The sequence below is a fragment of the Onthophagus taurus genome, chromosome 11, assembly GCF_036711975.1.
Source record: "Onthophagus taurus isolate NC chromosome 11, IU_Otau_3.0, whole genome shotgun sequence".
Taxonomy (NCBI): domain Eukaryota; kingdom Metazoa; phylum Arthropoda; class Insecta; order Coleoptera; family Scarabaeidae; genus Onthophagus; species Onthophagus taurus.
In genome coordinates this window covers 26,084,900-26,099,195 of record NC_091976.1, presented here as the reverse complement: position 1 = coordinate 26,099,195, position 14,296 = coordinate 26,084,900, and the positions used below count along the sequence as shown (strand labels likewise).

The following is a 14,296-nucleotide window of genomic DNA, read 5'->3' as shown; positions in this document are numbered from 1 at the left end:
ATATGTCAAAACGACATTGACATTTCAAACCGGAAGTTGCTTATATCTCGAGTAATATTGGAATTATTGGATTTTTCACGACGATTACAAATATGTCAAAACTGAGGTTGACATTTTAAACCTGAAGTTAGTTACCATATAATAGACAAACGGACAACTTCATGGTGTTCTTTCATGATGTATTCTTTATTAAAAAAGCTTTAAAATGAGTCCAAACATGATGCACTTATTCAAAAAACAAAAAAGTTAGATAAATATATTAAACCGGAAGTTAGCAACAATAAAGATAGCAATTTAATTTTTAAATATTAATACCAACCTTAATTTTTTATTTTTTTTTGTTATATTTTTAAGAATATGTCAAAATGACATTGACAATTCAATCCGGAAGTTGCTTATATCTCGAGTAATATTGGAATTAAACGTATCATGTTTGGACTCATTTTAAACGATTTTTCACGAAGATTACAAATATGTCAAAATTGACGTTGACATTCTTAACCAGTTAAGTTGACCATAACTTCATTAACTTAAACTGCATTCACTTAGTCACTAAAAAAAATTTGCTTAAACACGTTGAAAAAATTATCTGAACTTACAATGTTAGCTCATCAATTCTTGGTGCTTAAAAAGCAAAGATATTACTCGTTTAATGTTGAATAAATAAGCAGAAAGTAAAAAGTAAGTAAAAAGTAAGTTAGAAAAAATGTTTTTGAATTCTTTTTTTTAAACGTATTATGTACCCAATTTAAGATAAATCTTTATATAAATAACTATATTATAAAAATAATTAATAAATTAAAAATATCATTTAAATTGGAATTTTATTTAGTACGAAATTAGTCACAAATTGAAATTTTAAATATGAACTTATTTTTAAATTAATTATTTATTAAATGATAAAAATAAGATAAATAATTAATAAAATCGAATATTTGTTATTGAATATTGTTTTTATTAAGAAAAATATCTTTAATTGTCGAATTTAACAATCAGTGTAGGAAACATAAAAATTCCACGTGTTCCTATTGACAGGTGATCGTATGGTTCGGAACCGCACTAAATAAATTAAAAATCTTATCTTCTCGAAATCAAGCATCTGAAATTCTTGGTTACTCGTAATCTGATTGAATAAACGAGTTCCGAGTATTTTTCGAGAGTAATTTAGTTGTGTTATCGTTTTAAAATCGAATAATATGTAAATAAAATGGAGCCGAGAAGTGGCCGAACTGCCATGACAGATTTAGAGCGTCCATCCAGTTTTGGGACCCGTAGAAAAGTTTTCGTACGATGCGAGTTCCCTAAGGACGCATTCCCGGAAAGTCGGTGATGAGGCGGTCCGTTTAAGTGCCCGGATTCATTTCGGCCGGTATTCGTCGCGAAAGTAATTCAGTTTAGTACGGTATTTCGTGTTTGACGTGTGCTTCCCAACGGCAAATGGCCGAACGCCATTGCCAGCCGCGTTCGGAGGAAAAATGAGATTATTCAACAATTGTGTCCCGTAGAAACGGTCCTAGATGTTTTCAATGTTGCCCGGAGTAAAATAGGTAAAAAATTGGACGAAATTATTTCGAATCCATCCTTGGAAATGCCGATGGAAGTGTGACAAAAAAAAGAAAGCAATTCAGTTCTCTTTGTTGTCAGCCTGTTAGTTGACCTTGAACCACCCAAGAACCTAACCTCACGTTTGTTTACATTTTGACAGGAAAATTTTTAGGTTAATTTCAAGAAATTAACTTCCTTGTTTGTTTAATTTTAATATATTATCAGAAATAAATCAATAATTTATACCTTAATTTCGTTTAATTTTATTTATTTCTATTTTAATTAAATAAATAATCTGACATAATTGTTATAAATGATAATCATATTACAAGTGGTTCAAAGTATACAAAAAGCACTTCAATGGATCATTTAAACTAAAATAATAACTTAAATTATTATTTTTAGCGATCAGGATGGTTGTTGATGTTCTCGCGAAGCCCTACGTGAGCAAAATGCAACCGGCCGGCATGAACCCCAGAGAACTGTCGGAAAACGACGATCTGGCGACGTCTTTAGTCCTTGACCCATACCTCGGCTTCATCACGCATAAGATGAACATTCGATATCGACCGTTGCGAGTCAACAACGACGAGTTGAAACGCATCGTCGCTGAATTCATTCGCACCCAAAACTATGAGAAATCTTTCGCTCGCATTCAAAAGGGCGATTGGATGCCCAGACCGAAATCCAAAAACCAACAAAAAAGACTTGAGGAACATGTAAGTTAATTTTTACTTAAATATATTTAACCTCATTGATTTTTGTGTCAACAGATTTATAGATATTTAAGAGTATTTGATAAAGATTCCGGTTTTATGATAAAACCATGCTATCGTTATTCATTAGAAGGTCAAAAAGGAGCAAAAATATCAGCCACAAGAAAGTGGTACAAAAACGAAAAAATCGAATGTTTAGTGGGTTGTATAGCAGAATTAACCGAAGAAGAAGAAAAAATGTTATTACACCCAGGAAAAAACGACTTCTCTGTAATGTATAGTTGTAGAAAAAATTGTGCTCAATTATGGTTGGGCCCCGCAGCTTACATTAACCACGATTGTCGGGCAAATTGTAAATTTGTCGCGACTGGAAGAGACACAGCATGCGTAAAAGTACTTAGAGACATAGAAGAAGGTGAAGAAGTCACATGTTTCTATGGCGAAGATTTTTTCGGAGATAAAAACTGTTACTGTGAGTGTGAAACGTGCGAAAGACGCGGAACTGGGGCGTATGCAAAAAATTGCGAGAAAAAAGAAGAAAACGGGTATCGATTACGCGAAACGGACAATCGTATTAATCGTACCAAACGGAAATCGCAACCGTCGAACGGACACGTTCAAATGGGGAAAATCATCGCGCCTTTAAGTATTAAAGAGTTACGTCAGAAAGGTTTGACGAAGTACGACGCGGAAATGTTGATAGCGCAAGGTTGTAAATTTACCGATATCAATGATTTTCAAAAGAAAAATAGCGGTGTTACGGAAATGACGTTGAGGGAAAAAAAGAAACAACCCGAAAAGAAAGTTGTTAATGGGGTTAGTAATCACGTAGATAGCAAATTATCCAGGGCTTCGAGGTTGCAAAGACGACATGCCAGGCAAGCGAATCAAGAATTAATGGAACTTGAGAATCGAAACGTTTCAATTTCTAATTTATTGGATGATTTACAGAGTAATGCTAGTAGTAGTACTGGGTATAGTGATCATGATCTTATATCTGAAGGTGCTCAGGATAAAAAGAAATTTAATGATAGTCTTGAAGGTGGAAAAACTAATACAGGTAAGAATTAAAATATTTAAGGATTTAACTTAATAACTTAATTAATACATTAATACATCCTTGATTTATGCATCATATACAGGGTACAGGGTGGTTCAAATTCGATATCCGAATAGGCTATCTCGAACACTGTAAGAGTTAGAAAGAAAGTAGCTTACATGTCATGATGTCGTTTTTCCAGAAACTGCTAACATAGAAAATAGCTTCCTAGAAATGCACCTCTCTAAACAAAAATTTCTTACTAAAAATTGAACGCATGTGGCGCCATCTGTTGGGGATATTTTGGAATTATTCAGCTAAGAACCGAACCACTAGAATACAGGTTGGATCGGGTTTATATATAAAAGTTCTAACCACAGAATAACTGTTTGTAAAGTGTTTGGAGCCACTATGGGACTCCAATTAACGTTCCGACTGGTTGGGAATTCCTCAGATGCAATTACACCTGTCAAATAATGCCGCCACATTTGAATATCACGGCATCATATGACATGTGAGATTGCTTCTGACGAGCTTCCAACCAGTGATAACGTTAGCTGAAACGAAGCTATAATGTCAATTATAATCTAATTATTTAATCATACCATTATTACTTTATTATACTCTTACCAAAAAATCACTTTAAAATGACGTTTTCATCTGTCATTTTGAACAAACTTCAACTTTTTAAAAGTTGAAGTTAGCGACAAATTTAAAAATATAACACGAATTGGAATCTATACTTTTTAAATTAAAAGAATGCTACTGGTAATAATTGTTATTGCTGTCTCTCATCGTTCCCACTATTAATAATATAATTATTAGGTTAATTAAATTATTTCACTATAGACGCTAATGCCATCTTACGGTGGGATTTCGACATACAATCAATCCCAAGTTCTCCTATCTAATTGTAATATCCCTAGGCTGCGACTGACTGTTAATTCCAAAAACCTCAAAGCGCTATCGTCTTTTCTTTTTCCCCTAGAGGCCAAAATTGAAAATATCATAAAACCAGCAAGTGCAATTATCTTGGTTATTATTATAGGTGGAGTATTATAACTAAGACATTATATGGACACTTTTTTACAGAGAATCTGATGACGTAGTCAAAAAAAATTTTCGGTTTTAGATTTTGAGATATTATGACAATATTCGTTTTTTAAATGGAAACAACCACTGATTATTCGCTTATTAAATTCGTTATTTTTTTCTGATTGCAAAAATATGGGATTAGATAGGTCTATTTCTTATTGTTTTAGAATAAATTTAAAAATAAACTTTTTTTTTAGTGTCGTCAAAGAAATTAAATTTACAGTTTCCTGTAAGTTACGGTACTATAACTAAAAATTATTCTACTAAAAATGTATATAAAATTTACTTTATTTTCTAATATGTAACATTCTAACATGTTAAACTTTTCGTAAACCATATTAAAAAACAGGATTTTTAATTTGATACTTCAGAAAATTTTTGAATACCAACAAATGTTGCTATGTTTATTTGAATTAAAAAATATATATGTATATGAGCGCCATCTATAAATAATTTATTAAGTCATTTAATAATAATATTAAATATTAATAAAAAATGTGAAATAATGCAATCTATTCTAACTTTTGTGTAAAACAAATACAAATTAAATAGTTCAACAAATGTATTTGTTTCAAATATCAGAAATATGTTTTTTTAATTTTTAATTATAATTTACAGGAAACTGTAAATTTAATTTCTTTGACGACACTAAAAACAAGTTGACCAAATTGAATGCGGCACCGCCAAGGGGATTGTAATAGAAGTAATTTTAATAAACCGCGAAATTTGAATGTGTTCGGTATATTTAGATATATATAGGTTTCACTTCTTCATATATCTTCATATATCAGGTTTTCACTTTTTAGTTTAATTGATAAATAGAACACAATAGTTTATTAAGTAAATTTTTTTTCTTTAAAAAAATATGACCGGCTGGAACAGCCAATGTGTTCTTAGAATTTAGTTTTTTAGTTTTACCTTTCATATGTTATTTGTTCTTTTACAAAAGTTGAACAAAATTAATTTTACAAACATATTTATAATAAAGTTTGTGATGTCTTCTTTATGGCAAAGAAATGTGAAGTAAACATTATGCCTGACATTATGACATATATTATGACACTGACGTCGATTTCTGGTATATACAGGCTGCCCATTATGTATGGAATATAGTATACAGGGTGTATCTGAATGACTGCAACAAACTTTAAGGGGTGATTCTTTAGTGAATTTTCAGGGTACTTTGATATATGAACTATGGGCGACTTCGGCTCCCTTCAGGAGCTACACCCCTCCAAAAATGGCGGAAAATTTTGGTTTATTTTTTTTTTTCTCAAAAACCATAAACGCTAGGAAAATGAAATTTGGGGAATATGTTTAACTCATAATAGGGCACGTTTTGACCCTATTTGTACTTTCAACCTATCCTTCTAAACTACTAAACGTAACCTCCCCCGTTCAATTTATGCCTAGATTTTTTGTATGAAGATGATAAATACATTGGAAAAATTTCAGCTAGATAGATAAAACTATTCTAAAACTTTTTTATCTCTCTGATGTTCTTCGAAAAATTAATAATTACTGAGAAAAAAAATAATTAAGCAAACACTAACTGTTAAGCTGTGGGTTGTTAATCAAAAGTTGGAATGAATTTTTTATGAAAAAATCTTAGTAGGCTTTGCAATCTTTGTCAGAAATATTTTTGACGTTTAAATGTCAGTGGTTTTCGTACTATTATTATTGTTTTATTTGAAATTTTTAAACGTCGAGTGAACGAGCGTAACTGCGATAGAAGTTTATTTAAAAATTAATTTGAAAAACAATAATAATAGTAAGAAAGACAGTGACATTTAAACGTCAAAAATATTTCTGACAAAGATTACAGAGCCTACTAAGATTTTTCCATTAAAAATTCATTCCAACTTTTGATCGACAACCCCGATGTTTAACGTGGAGTATTTGCTTTATTATTTTTTTTCTCAAAAATTAGTCGTTTTTGGAAAAATTTTAGAGAGACAAAAAAGTTTTAGAATACTTTCATTTACCTAGGTAAATTTTTTTTAATGTATTTATCATCTGCATAAAAAAAATATTAGCAAAAATGTAAAGGGGGTGGTTACGTTTAGTAATTTAGAAGGGTAGGTTGAAAGTACAAATAGGATCAAAACGTGCCCTATTATGAGTTAAACATATTCCACAAATTTCATTTTCCTAGCGTTTATGGTTTTTGAGAAAAAGAAACTAAACCAAAATTTTCCGCCATTTTTGGAGGGGTGTAGCTCCTTAGGGGAGCCGAAGTCGCCCATGGTTCATATATCAAAGTACCCTTAAAATTCAAGTATTAAAGAATCACCCCTTGAAGTTTGTTGCAGTCATTCAGATACACCCTGTATATCTTGGTAAATATCAACTTCATAAAAAAACATTTTATACAAAAGTTGTTTAATATTTTATTTGCCATAATAAGAAAGCATTCAATTGTTTTTATTTCAGAAAACAAACGCGTGTTTTAGACTCACAAGCATCAAACAACCTAAATCAGACTGACGTTTGTCTGAATAAGTCATTAAACATTTATTTTCCATGGCACACTAGGTTAATATCGATATGATATGTGAACATTTTTCAAAAAACCCTAATTATTTCCCACACTATTTAATGTTAGGTATAGCACATATGGAATATAATAAAAGATGTAAAATGAGACGCCGAAGACGACTAAGCAATAAAATTTGGGGGGTGCCACTTAAAAAAATGAAGTTATGGTACTTCAAAATTTCGAAAAATTAACGTGCCATAGTAAAGTGACCAAACGATCTAGACAGCCGTTCTCGGCACCAAAACATACTTCATCATGTTGCTTAAGCATGTTCTGAATCCTAAATTGATATCTCAAAAATCGAGTGTTCTCTGATTTTTTGAACAAATGTCCGCTGGAGCAGATTTTTCTAGAAAAATTCGAATAACTCGAGAACGGCTGAATCAAATTGCAAAAAGTAAAGTTATTGATAAACCTTGAAAACAGACAAATCCAAATATGTAAAAATATACAGGTGTTCCATTTAAAAAAATAAAGTAGGTGGCGATTTCCGGTATAACCGGAAGTGCTAGAAATCTGAAAATATTTTAGATAATACTTAAGCCTGAATTCTCAAATTTCTATTTTATCCAGAACCCCAGAAACGTCTAATGACCGGTCTCGCTGAGACACTTTTATGAAATACCCGGTATATTGATGTATTAAATAAACAATATTATGACTTAAAAATATTTTGTCCGTTAACTCCGAAATCTGTTCTAACGAGATCCAGTTTATAGAGATTTTACTATATTTATTATTTAACACATTTATTTTATAGGTATATGTATATTTTTTCAGATCCTGTTACAACTTCTGGCATAACATTACGTAGCAGTCGTAGATTATTAGAACCACCTACAGAAGTAACCCAAACAACTCAAAAATTAGATCAAGATATAGATTGTAATCAAAATGATAAAACCTCTACGACAGAAGATGAGAATTTAACGAAAAAGGTTGATCGAATAACAACACGATCAAGTTGCTCGCTACCAACCACTGCCAATAATTCCGAATTTGATTCGGATTCAACTAAAACCATAATCGACCTTCAATCTTCAAATGAAACATCATCAGAACTAGCGGTGGAAGTTCCCGAAACTGTTGTAGACGCAACATCAACGACTTCCGTTAATATTAATAACGTTGATGAAGAAATTGTAATTGATCAACCGGATGTTGGTTTAGATACTGCCATAGATGATAATAAAAATTTAGAAAATGATAATAAAGAGGAAAACCACCAAATGGTTGTTTATAATAATGAACAAACGGTAGAAAAAATTGTCGAAAAAACTCCGGAAAAATGTGGACGATTAAAATTAACTTTACGCATGAAACGTAGTCCGGTTTTAGATGAAGTAATCGAGTCGGGAAATAGTTTAAGTGAGGACAGTTATGAACCGGAATACGAAGTTTTAAGGGTTGAAGGTGTTGAGACAACAACGCATCATTCGTTTTCTCACCGAAAAAAACGACACAAATCGAAAGATAGGAAACGGGATAAAATTCGAAAACAAGAATTAGTTGTGACAAATCCACCAATGAAACGTTTGAGGCTCATTTTCGGGAACGAAACCCACACCATCGATATCCCGTCCACTAGCACCGATTAATTAAACTAATTATCATTATTTTTTAAATCTATTTATGTATAAACGTTGTGGATTTTTTTTTCTCTGTGGATTATTCTCCAACGTTAGAATGGTTGGAAAAAATGTGAATGTTTAATTCATTGTATTACATTTCTTATTTTTTGTTTACATTTATTTTTAAATGTGATTAGATATCGCAAAGTGATAAAGATTTTTTTAAATAAAGAAATATAGGTTTCTCCAGGTGGAAATAGATCTGAATTAATAAAAGTTCATTAAAATATTATAATAATAAATATTATTGTAATAATTAACTTGGAGAAAAAACCTCGTATGATAACTAAAAAGATTATTTATTTTTAAATAATGATTTAAACTATATATTTAGATGCAATATAGAATAAAACTGCACGTTTTAAAAGCGAAATGAAAATAAAAACTATTCTAATATTGTAATTAGTGCAAATTTACTATTTTTATTTGTGTCTATGTATATGTTGAGTTATAATTTTGTATTTTGTCATTCATCACTGTATATTAATAAGTTATCTTTGCGATATTTTGTAAATAGTTACTGTACATACTGTTCCAACTATACAAGACATTCCAAAAGAATCAATAAAAGCTAACTAAGTAATATTTATAACATTATCACTATTACATAGTTAAGAATCTGATTAAAAAAAAATCTTTTTTGAAATGTTTTGTATAGTTCTTTTTATAAATGTAGCGAAAAATTGTTCAATATAATCTTTCAAATACTATGTGATATAAAAAAAAATCAACAAATTAATTAAGCAGTATTGTAGATTTTTTTTTCGCTTATTTCGTCTATTTTTTTATTAGGCAAGAGGCAAGTAATATAATCATCTTTTTTTATACACTTGAAAACGAAAAAAAAAAGTAATAATAATAAATAAACTAGACAATTTTTATGTAGATAAGTTTACAGCAAAGAGACATTGTAATTAATTTATTTTTATTTTAATAAATCCCTTTCAAATTCGTTTAGTTATAGACGATTTTAAAAAAAACACTTTCTTTCGAAATAAAATTACCTCATACTTTAATTTAAAACATTGGACGAGGAGTGTAATAATAATAATAAAATGAAAAAAAGAATAAAATTCTTGTTGAACTTATTACTGTTGAAAATTTTATAGCATACTTAAAGGAGAAAATGTCGTGTAAGTAATCGTAAGTGTATATGAGCATGTATTTCCAATTTGCTTGTATATAATGATTTATTCTAAGGATTAAATTGATAAATGGTATTTTTTAAATTAGACTTTTATTTTTTGAATTTATCTCGCCTAACTTCACATAAAACTTCTTTAAAACATGACATTCACAAAACTTTTTCGCACCTAACTTCATTATTGTTAAAATCACTATCAGTAAAATTAACATTTTGACTCACCTTTTTTTTAATCTCGTATTGTGTAGCTTGCGAAGTATAGTAATGGCATCAGCAATGGACGTGGATGATGAAGAAGTCGAAGTTCCAACCTCAAGCAGTTCAAAAGGGGAGAAAAAACGATTTGAAGTCAAAAAGGTGACATAACCTCAAAATTTTTCTCTTAATTCTATTTATATTATTTTCTTTAGTGGAATGCCGTTGCTTTATGGGCTTGGGGTAAGTTATATGATTAAAATATTTTATTGTTATTAATTTTTTTGTTATTAGATATCGTAGTTGATAATTGTGCTATTTGTCGTAACCACATTATGGATTTGTGCATTGAATGTCAAGCGAATCAAGCCTCTGCTACTAGTGAAGAATGTACTGTAGCATGGGGAGTGTGTAATGTAAGTATTTGTGAAGAATAAAACGATAAAATAATAATTTTTTTGTAATTTTTAGCATGCATTTCATTTTCATTGTATTTCGCGTTGGTTAAAAACAAGACAAGTTTGTCCCTTGGACAACAGAGAATGGGAGTTCCAAAAGTATGGTCATTAGTATGGATTGAATCTACGAGGATGTTTGTTTAAAAAATAAAACTCTTATTTATGTTAAATCCCAACGTTTTTCTTTTCGAGATGAGAATAAAACTCATTTTATAAACTTTTCGTAGTTTTTATTTCATTTTTAACCACCTCGCCAATTAATTTATTAAGACACCTTTTAATTTTATTTAAGGATTTAAAGGGGACAAAAATACAATTATTATTTTTATCTTAAATACATTTAGGTATAGTAAATTTTTGTTGTCCAAGGGTTTTTTTCTTTTTGTTATGTGCCCATATTAAGTATCACAGTACTTAAGCAATAACTATTAATTTTATTTATTTACTTTTTTTTTCTATAATGATTAAAAAGATTGTTTGTTTTTATTGTCTTAATAAGAAAATTGAAATGAATAAAATATCTATGTTGCAGTCATCCTTTAATTTATAAGAGTAGGTATTAAAATACAGATACATACGTTAATAGAACAACAGAACATCATATATTAATATGAAATTCTATAATAAATAACATTACAAGAAAATTCTATGGATTAATTAATCTTTTAACGCACTATAACATAGGTAAGAAATGGAATTTACGTTAAAAATGTTTTAAAATAAATCTAAATGGGGCTAAAAATGTGTTAAACATCCTTGCAGATCACAAACAATGATAACTTTGATAGCAGTATAGTTTAACCATATGAATATCACTACAAGAGGAAGAACAAAGACACGAGGTTACTCAAATCAACGAAATTGTCAGTTGTTACTTATTTAGATTCTTGTTACAAACATAATTTTTTTAATGAAATCAAATCCGAAATTATTACCATTTTAACTAATTAAGTACTATGATTTATGTTTACCAGAAAGCAGTAATGAGAATGAACCACCTCTGAAAAAGTGCCTGTCTATTTTTATCATAGAACACTGATGACTGCCATCACAAGCACAGAATCCGCTTAGTCACAAATACTAGAGTCAAAATGATGTTTCGTGATCACAAAAAAAAGACAAAAAACAAAAAAGATCACATATCAAAGTCTAAATCAGATTGTTACTTATTAATTTACAAAATTAAAGTTTAAAAAGTTGTAAAATGAAATCTTTTTTTGAGATCTTTTTTAACTAAAGAAATATTAAGAAACTTGGGAAAAGTTCAAAAATCATCATGTCAAGGCTTAAAAATCGACGATTTTTTTTTAATCAATTTGAAATGACCAAAAAAATACGTTAAAAATAAAAAGAAAGTGCCGGAAAGTGATTAACTTCAGTTATAAAACTTCTATTATATGATAACTAACTTCAGGTTTAAAATGTCAACCTCAATTTTGACATATTTGTAATCTTCATTAAAAATCCTTTAAAATAAGTACAAACACGACATATTTATCTTCAATATTAATGAAGTTATGGTCAACTTCCGGTTAAGAATGTCAACGTCAATTTCGACATATTTGAAATCGTAAAAAATCCTTTAAAATGAGTCCAAACATGATACGTTTAATTCCAACACTACTCGAGATATAAGCAACTTCCGGATTGAAATGTCAATGTCATTTTGACATATTCTTAATTTTTATAAAATATCTTAATATTTGTCACAAAAACAAAAATATAATAAAAAAAAATCAAAAATTAAGGTTGGTATTAATATTTAAAAATTAAATTGCTATCTTCATTGTTGCTAACTTCGGGTTTAATGTTTTTTTATTCTAACTTTTTTGTTTTTTGAGATAAGTGCCTCATGTTTGGACTCATTTTAAAGGTTTTTTTAATAAAGAATTCATCATGAAAGAACACCATGAAGTTGTCCGTTTGTCTCTTATATGATAACTAACTTCAGGTTTAAAATGTCAACCTCAATTTTGACATATTTGTAATCGTCGTGAAAAATCCTTTAAAATGAGTCCAAACTTGATACGTTTCATTCCAATATTACTCGAGATATAAGCAACTTTCGATTGGAAATGTCAATGTCATTTTGACATATTCTTAATTTTTATAAAATGTCTTAATATTTGTCACAAAAACAAAAATATAATAAAAAAAAATCAAAAATTAAGGTTGGTATTAATATTTAAAAATTAAATTGCTATCTTCATTGTTGCTAACTTCGGGTTTAATGTTTTTTATTCTAACTTTTTTGTTTTTTGAGATAAGTGCGTCATCTTTGGACTCATTTTAAAGGTTTTTTAATGAAGATGACAAATATGTCTAAATTGACGTTGACGTTTCAAACCGGAAGTGATTCTATTTCCATTAATATTAAAGATAAATATGTCGAGTTTGGACTCATTTTAAAGGATTTTTTATGAAGTTGACAAATATGTCAAAATTAAAAGTTGAAAGTTCGAACTTTTTGGTTTTTTGAGATAAATGCGTCAAGTTTGGACTCACTTTAAAGGTTATTTTATGAAGATTACGAATAAAGTTAACATTGACAACCGAAAATTTTCTTCATGACTAAACCCAAATGTTTTTAGTTCTCGTTCTAGTTTTACACTAACACTATCACTAGAATGAGTACAAACACGACATATTTATCTTCAATATTAATGAAGTTATGGTCAACTTCCGGTTTAGAATGTCAACGTCAATTTTGACATATTTGTAATCGTCGTGAAAAATCCTTTAAAATGAGTCCAAACATGATACGTTTAATTCCAATACTACTCGAGATATAAGCAACTTCCGATTTGAAATGTCAATGTCATTTTGACACATTCTTAATTTTTATAAAATGTCTTAATATTTGTCACAAAAACAAAAAAATAATAAAAAAAAATCAAAAATTAAGGTTGGTATTAATATTTAAAAATTAAATTGCTATCTTCATTGTTGCTAACTTCGGGTTTAATGTTTTTTATTCTAACTTTTTTGTTTTTTGAGATAAGTGCGCCATCTTTGGACTCATTTTAAAGGTTTTTTAATGAAGATGACAAATATGTCAAAATTGAAGTTGAAAGTTCGAACTTTTTGGTTTTTGGTTTTATTGTAAAACTAATCGTATTGTAATGGATATAGTTAATAGTTTAATTTAGTTCAGTTTTAAGGAATTTTTATTGACTCTTCAGTGTCACTCTCATCCTGGCAGGATCGCCATGTAATAATTTGTGATTTTGTATGATTTTCTATGTTTTATTGAAAATACTTTAATTAATCTTAAACCATTTTATTTATAAGCAACTTAACAAATATCGATAAGTTCTCTATAGACAGTCAATCGTAGACTATCGATAAGTTCTCTATAGACAGTCAATCGTAGACTATCGTTAAGAACTTATCGATAGTTGTTAAGTTACTTATAAATAAAATGGTTTAAGATTAATTAAAGTATTTTCAATAAAACATAGAAAATCATAAAAAATCACAAATTGTTACAGTATAACGTGATTGGCGCTTAACTTTATCCTTTAAAACAAATAGTATTTTAGGTCTTTCGGTATTCTGAATTTTTTTAAGATAATTTACACCTCTACCTACCAGACAGCATGAAAATCTCTAAAAACGATAAAATGTCGCTTAGACAAGTGAGGAGACTAAAATCTCATGAGATTTTTTTTTCATGAGAAATTTATCTCATTTCTGTGAAACATTCCAAGTTCATAAATTTTTCTTTCATGATATAAAAGTGTCTCTGAATACGATATTTCCACAGTTGTCAATGTTTTGTAACTAGAAAGAAACAAGAATTTGTGTTGTGATTTTATAAAAACATGTCAACAAAAAGCGCTAAAAAAAGGCAAAAAATAGTAAATTAAAAGAAATATAATCTTATAATATAATCTTTGAGTATTGGATCAATTTTGGATTAAGTTTTACTATT

At 29.1% G+C, this 14,296-nt stretch overlaps 2 protein-coding genes across 2 annotated transcripts; both read left to right on the top strand.

Moving 5' to 3' along the window:
• The first annotated feature begins 1,027 nt into the window (after positions 1-1,027).
• Positions 1,028-8,625, top strand: LOC111417657 (Histone methyltransferase 4-20). Its single transcript, XM_023050000.2, has 4 exons — positions 1,028-1,547; positions 1,951-2,264; positions 2,319-3,321; positions 7,715-8,625. The coding sequence occupies exons 2-4, from the start codon at positions 1,959-1,961 to the stop codon at positions 8,530-8,532; spliced, it is 2,127 nt and encodes a 708-aa protein (XP_022905768.1). The 5' UTR covers positions 1,028-1,547; positions 1,951-1,958; the 3' UTR covers positions 8,533-8,625.
• Positions 8,626-9,863: 1,238 nt separating this feature from the next.
• On the top strand, positions 9,864-10,580 carry LOC111417661 (Regulator of cullins 1a). Its single transcript, XM_023050012.2, has 4 exons — positions 9,864-10,066; positions 10,120-10,147; positions 10,199-10,320; positions 10,376-10,580. Exons 1-4 carry the CDS (start codon positions 9,974-9,976, stop codon positions 10,472-10,474), a joined length of 342 nt encoding a protein of 113 aa, XP_022905780.1. The 5' UTR covers positions 9,864-9,973; the 3' UTR covers positions 10,475-10,580.
• The last annotated feature ends 3,716 nt before the right edge of the window (positions 10,581-14,296 follow it).

Excerpts from the sequence above, each read along its gene's own strand:
- LOC111417657 (XM_023050000.2), top strand. The coding sequence starts at position 1,959 with ATGGTTGTTGATGTTCTCGCGAAGCCCTACGTGAGCAAAATGCAACCG. Across the intron at positions 2,265-2,318 it reads AAAAAAGACTTGAGGAACAT|ATTTATAGATATTTAAGAGT; the intron begins GTAAGTTAATTT and ends TTGTGTCAACAG. Across the intron at positions 3,322-7,714 it reads AGGTGGAAAAACTAATACAG|ATCCTGTTACAACTTCTGGC; the intron begins GTAAGAATTAAA and ends ATATTTTTTCAG.
- LOC111417661 (XM_023050012.2), top strand. The coding sequence starts at position 9,974 with ATGGCATCAGCAATGGACGTGGATGATGAAGAAGTCGAAGTTCCAACC. Across the intron at positions 10,148-10,198 it reads CGTTGCTTTATGGGCTTGGG|ATATCGTAGTTGATAATTGT; the intron begins GTAAGTTATATG and ends TTTTGTTATTAG. Across the intron at positions 10,321-10,375 it reads TAGCATGGGGAGTGTGTAAT|CATGCATTTCATTTTCATTG; the intron begins GTAAGTATTTGT and ends TGTAATTTTTAG.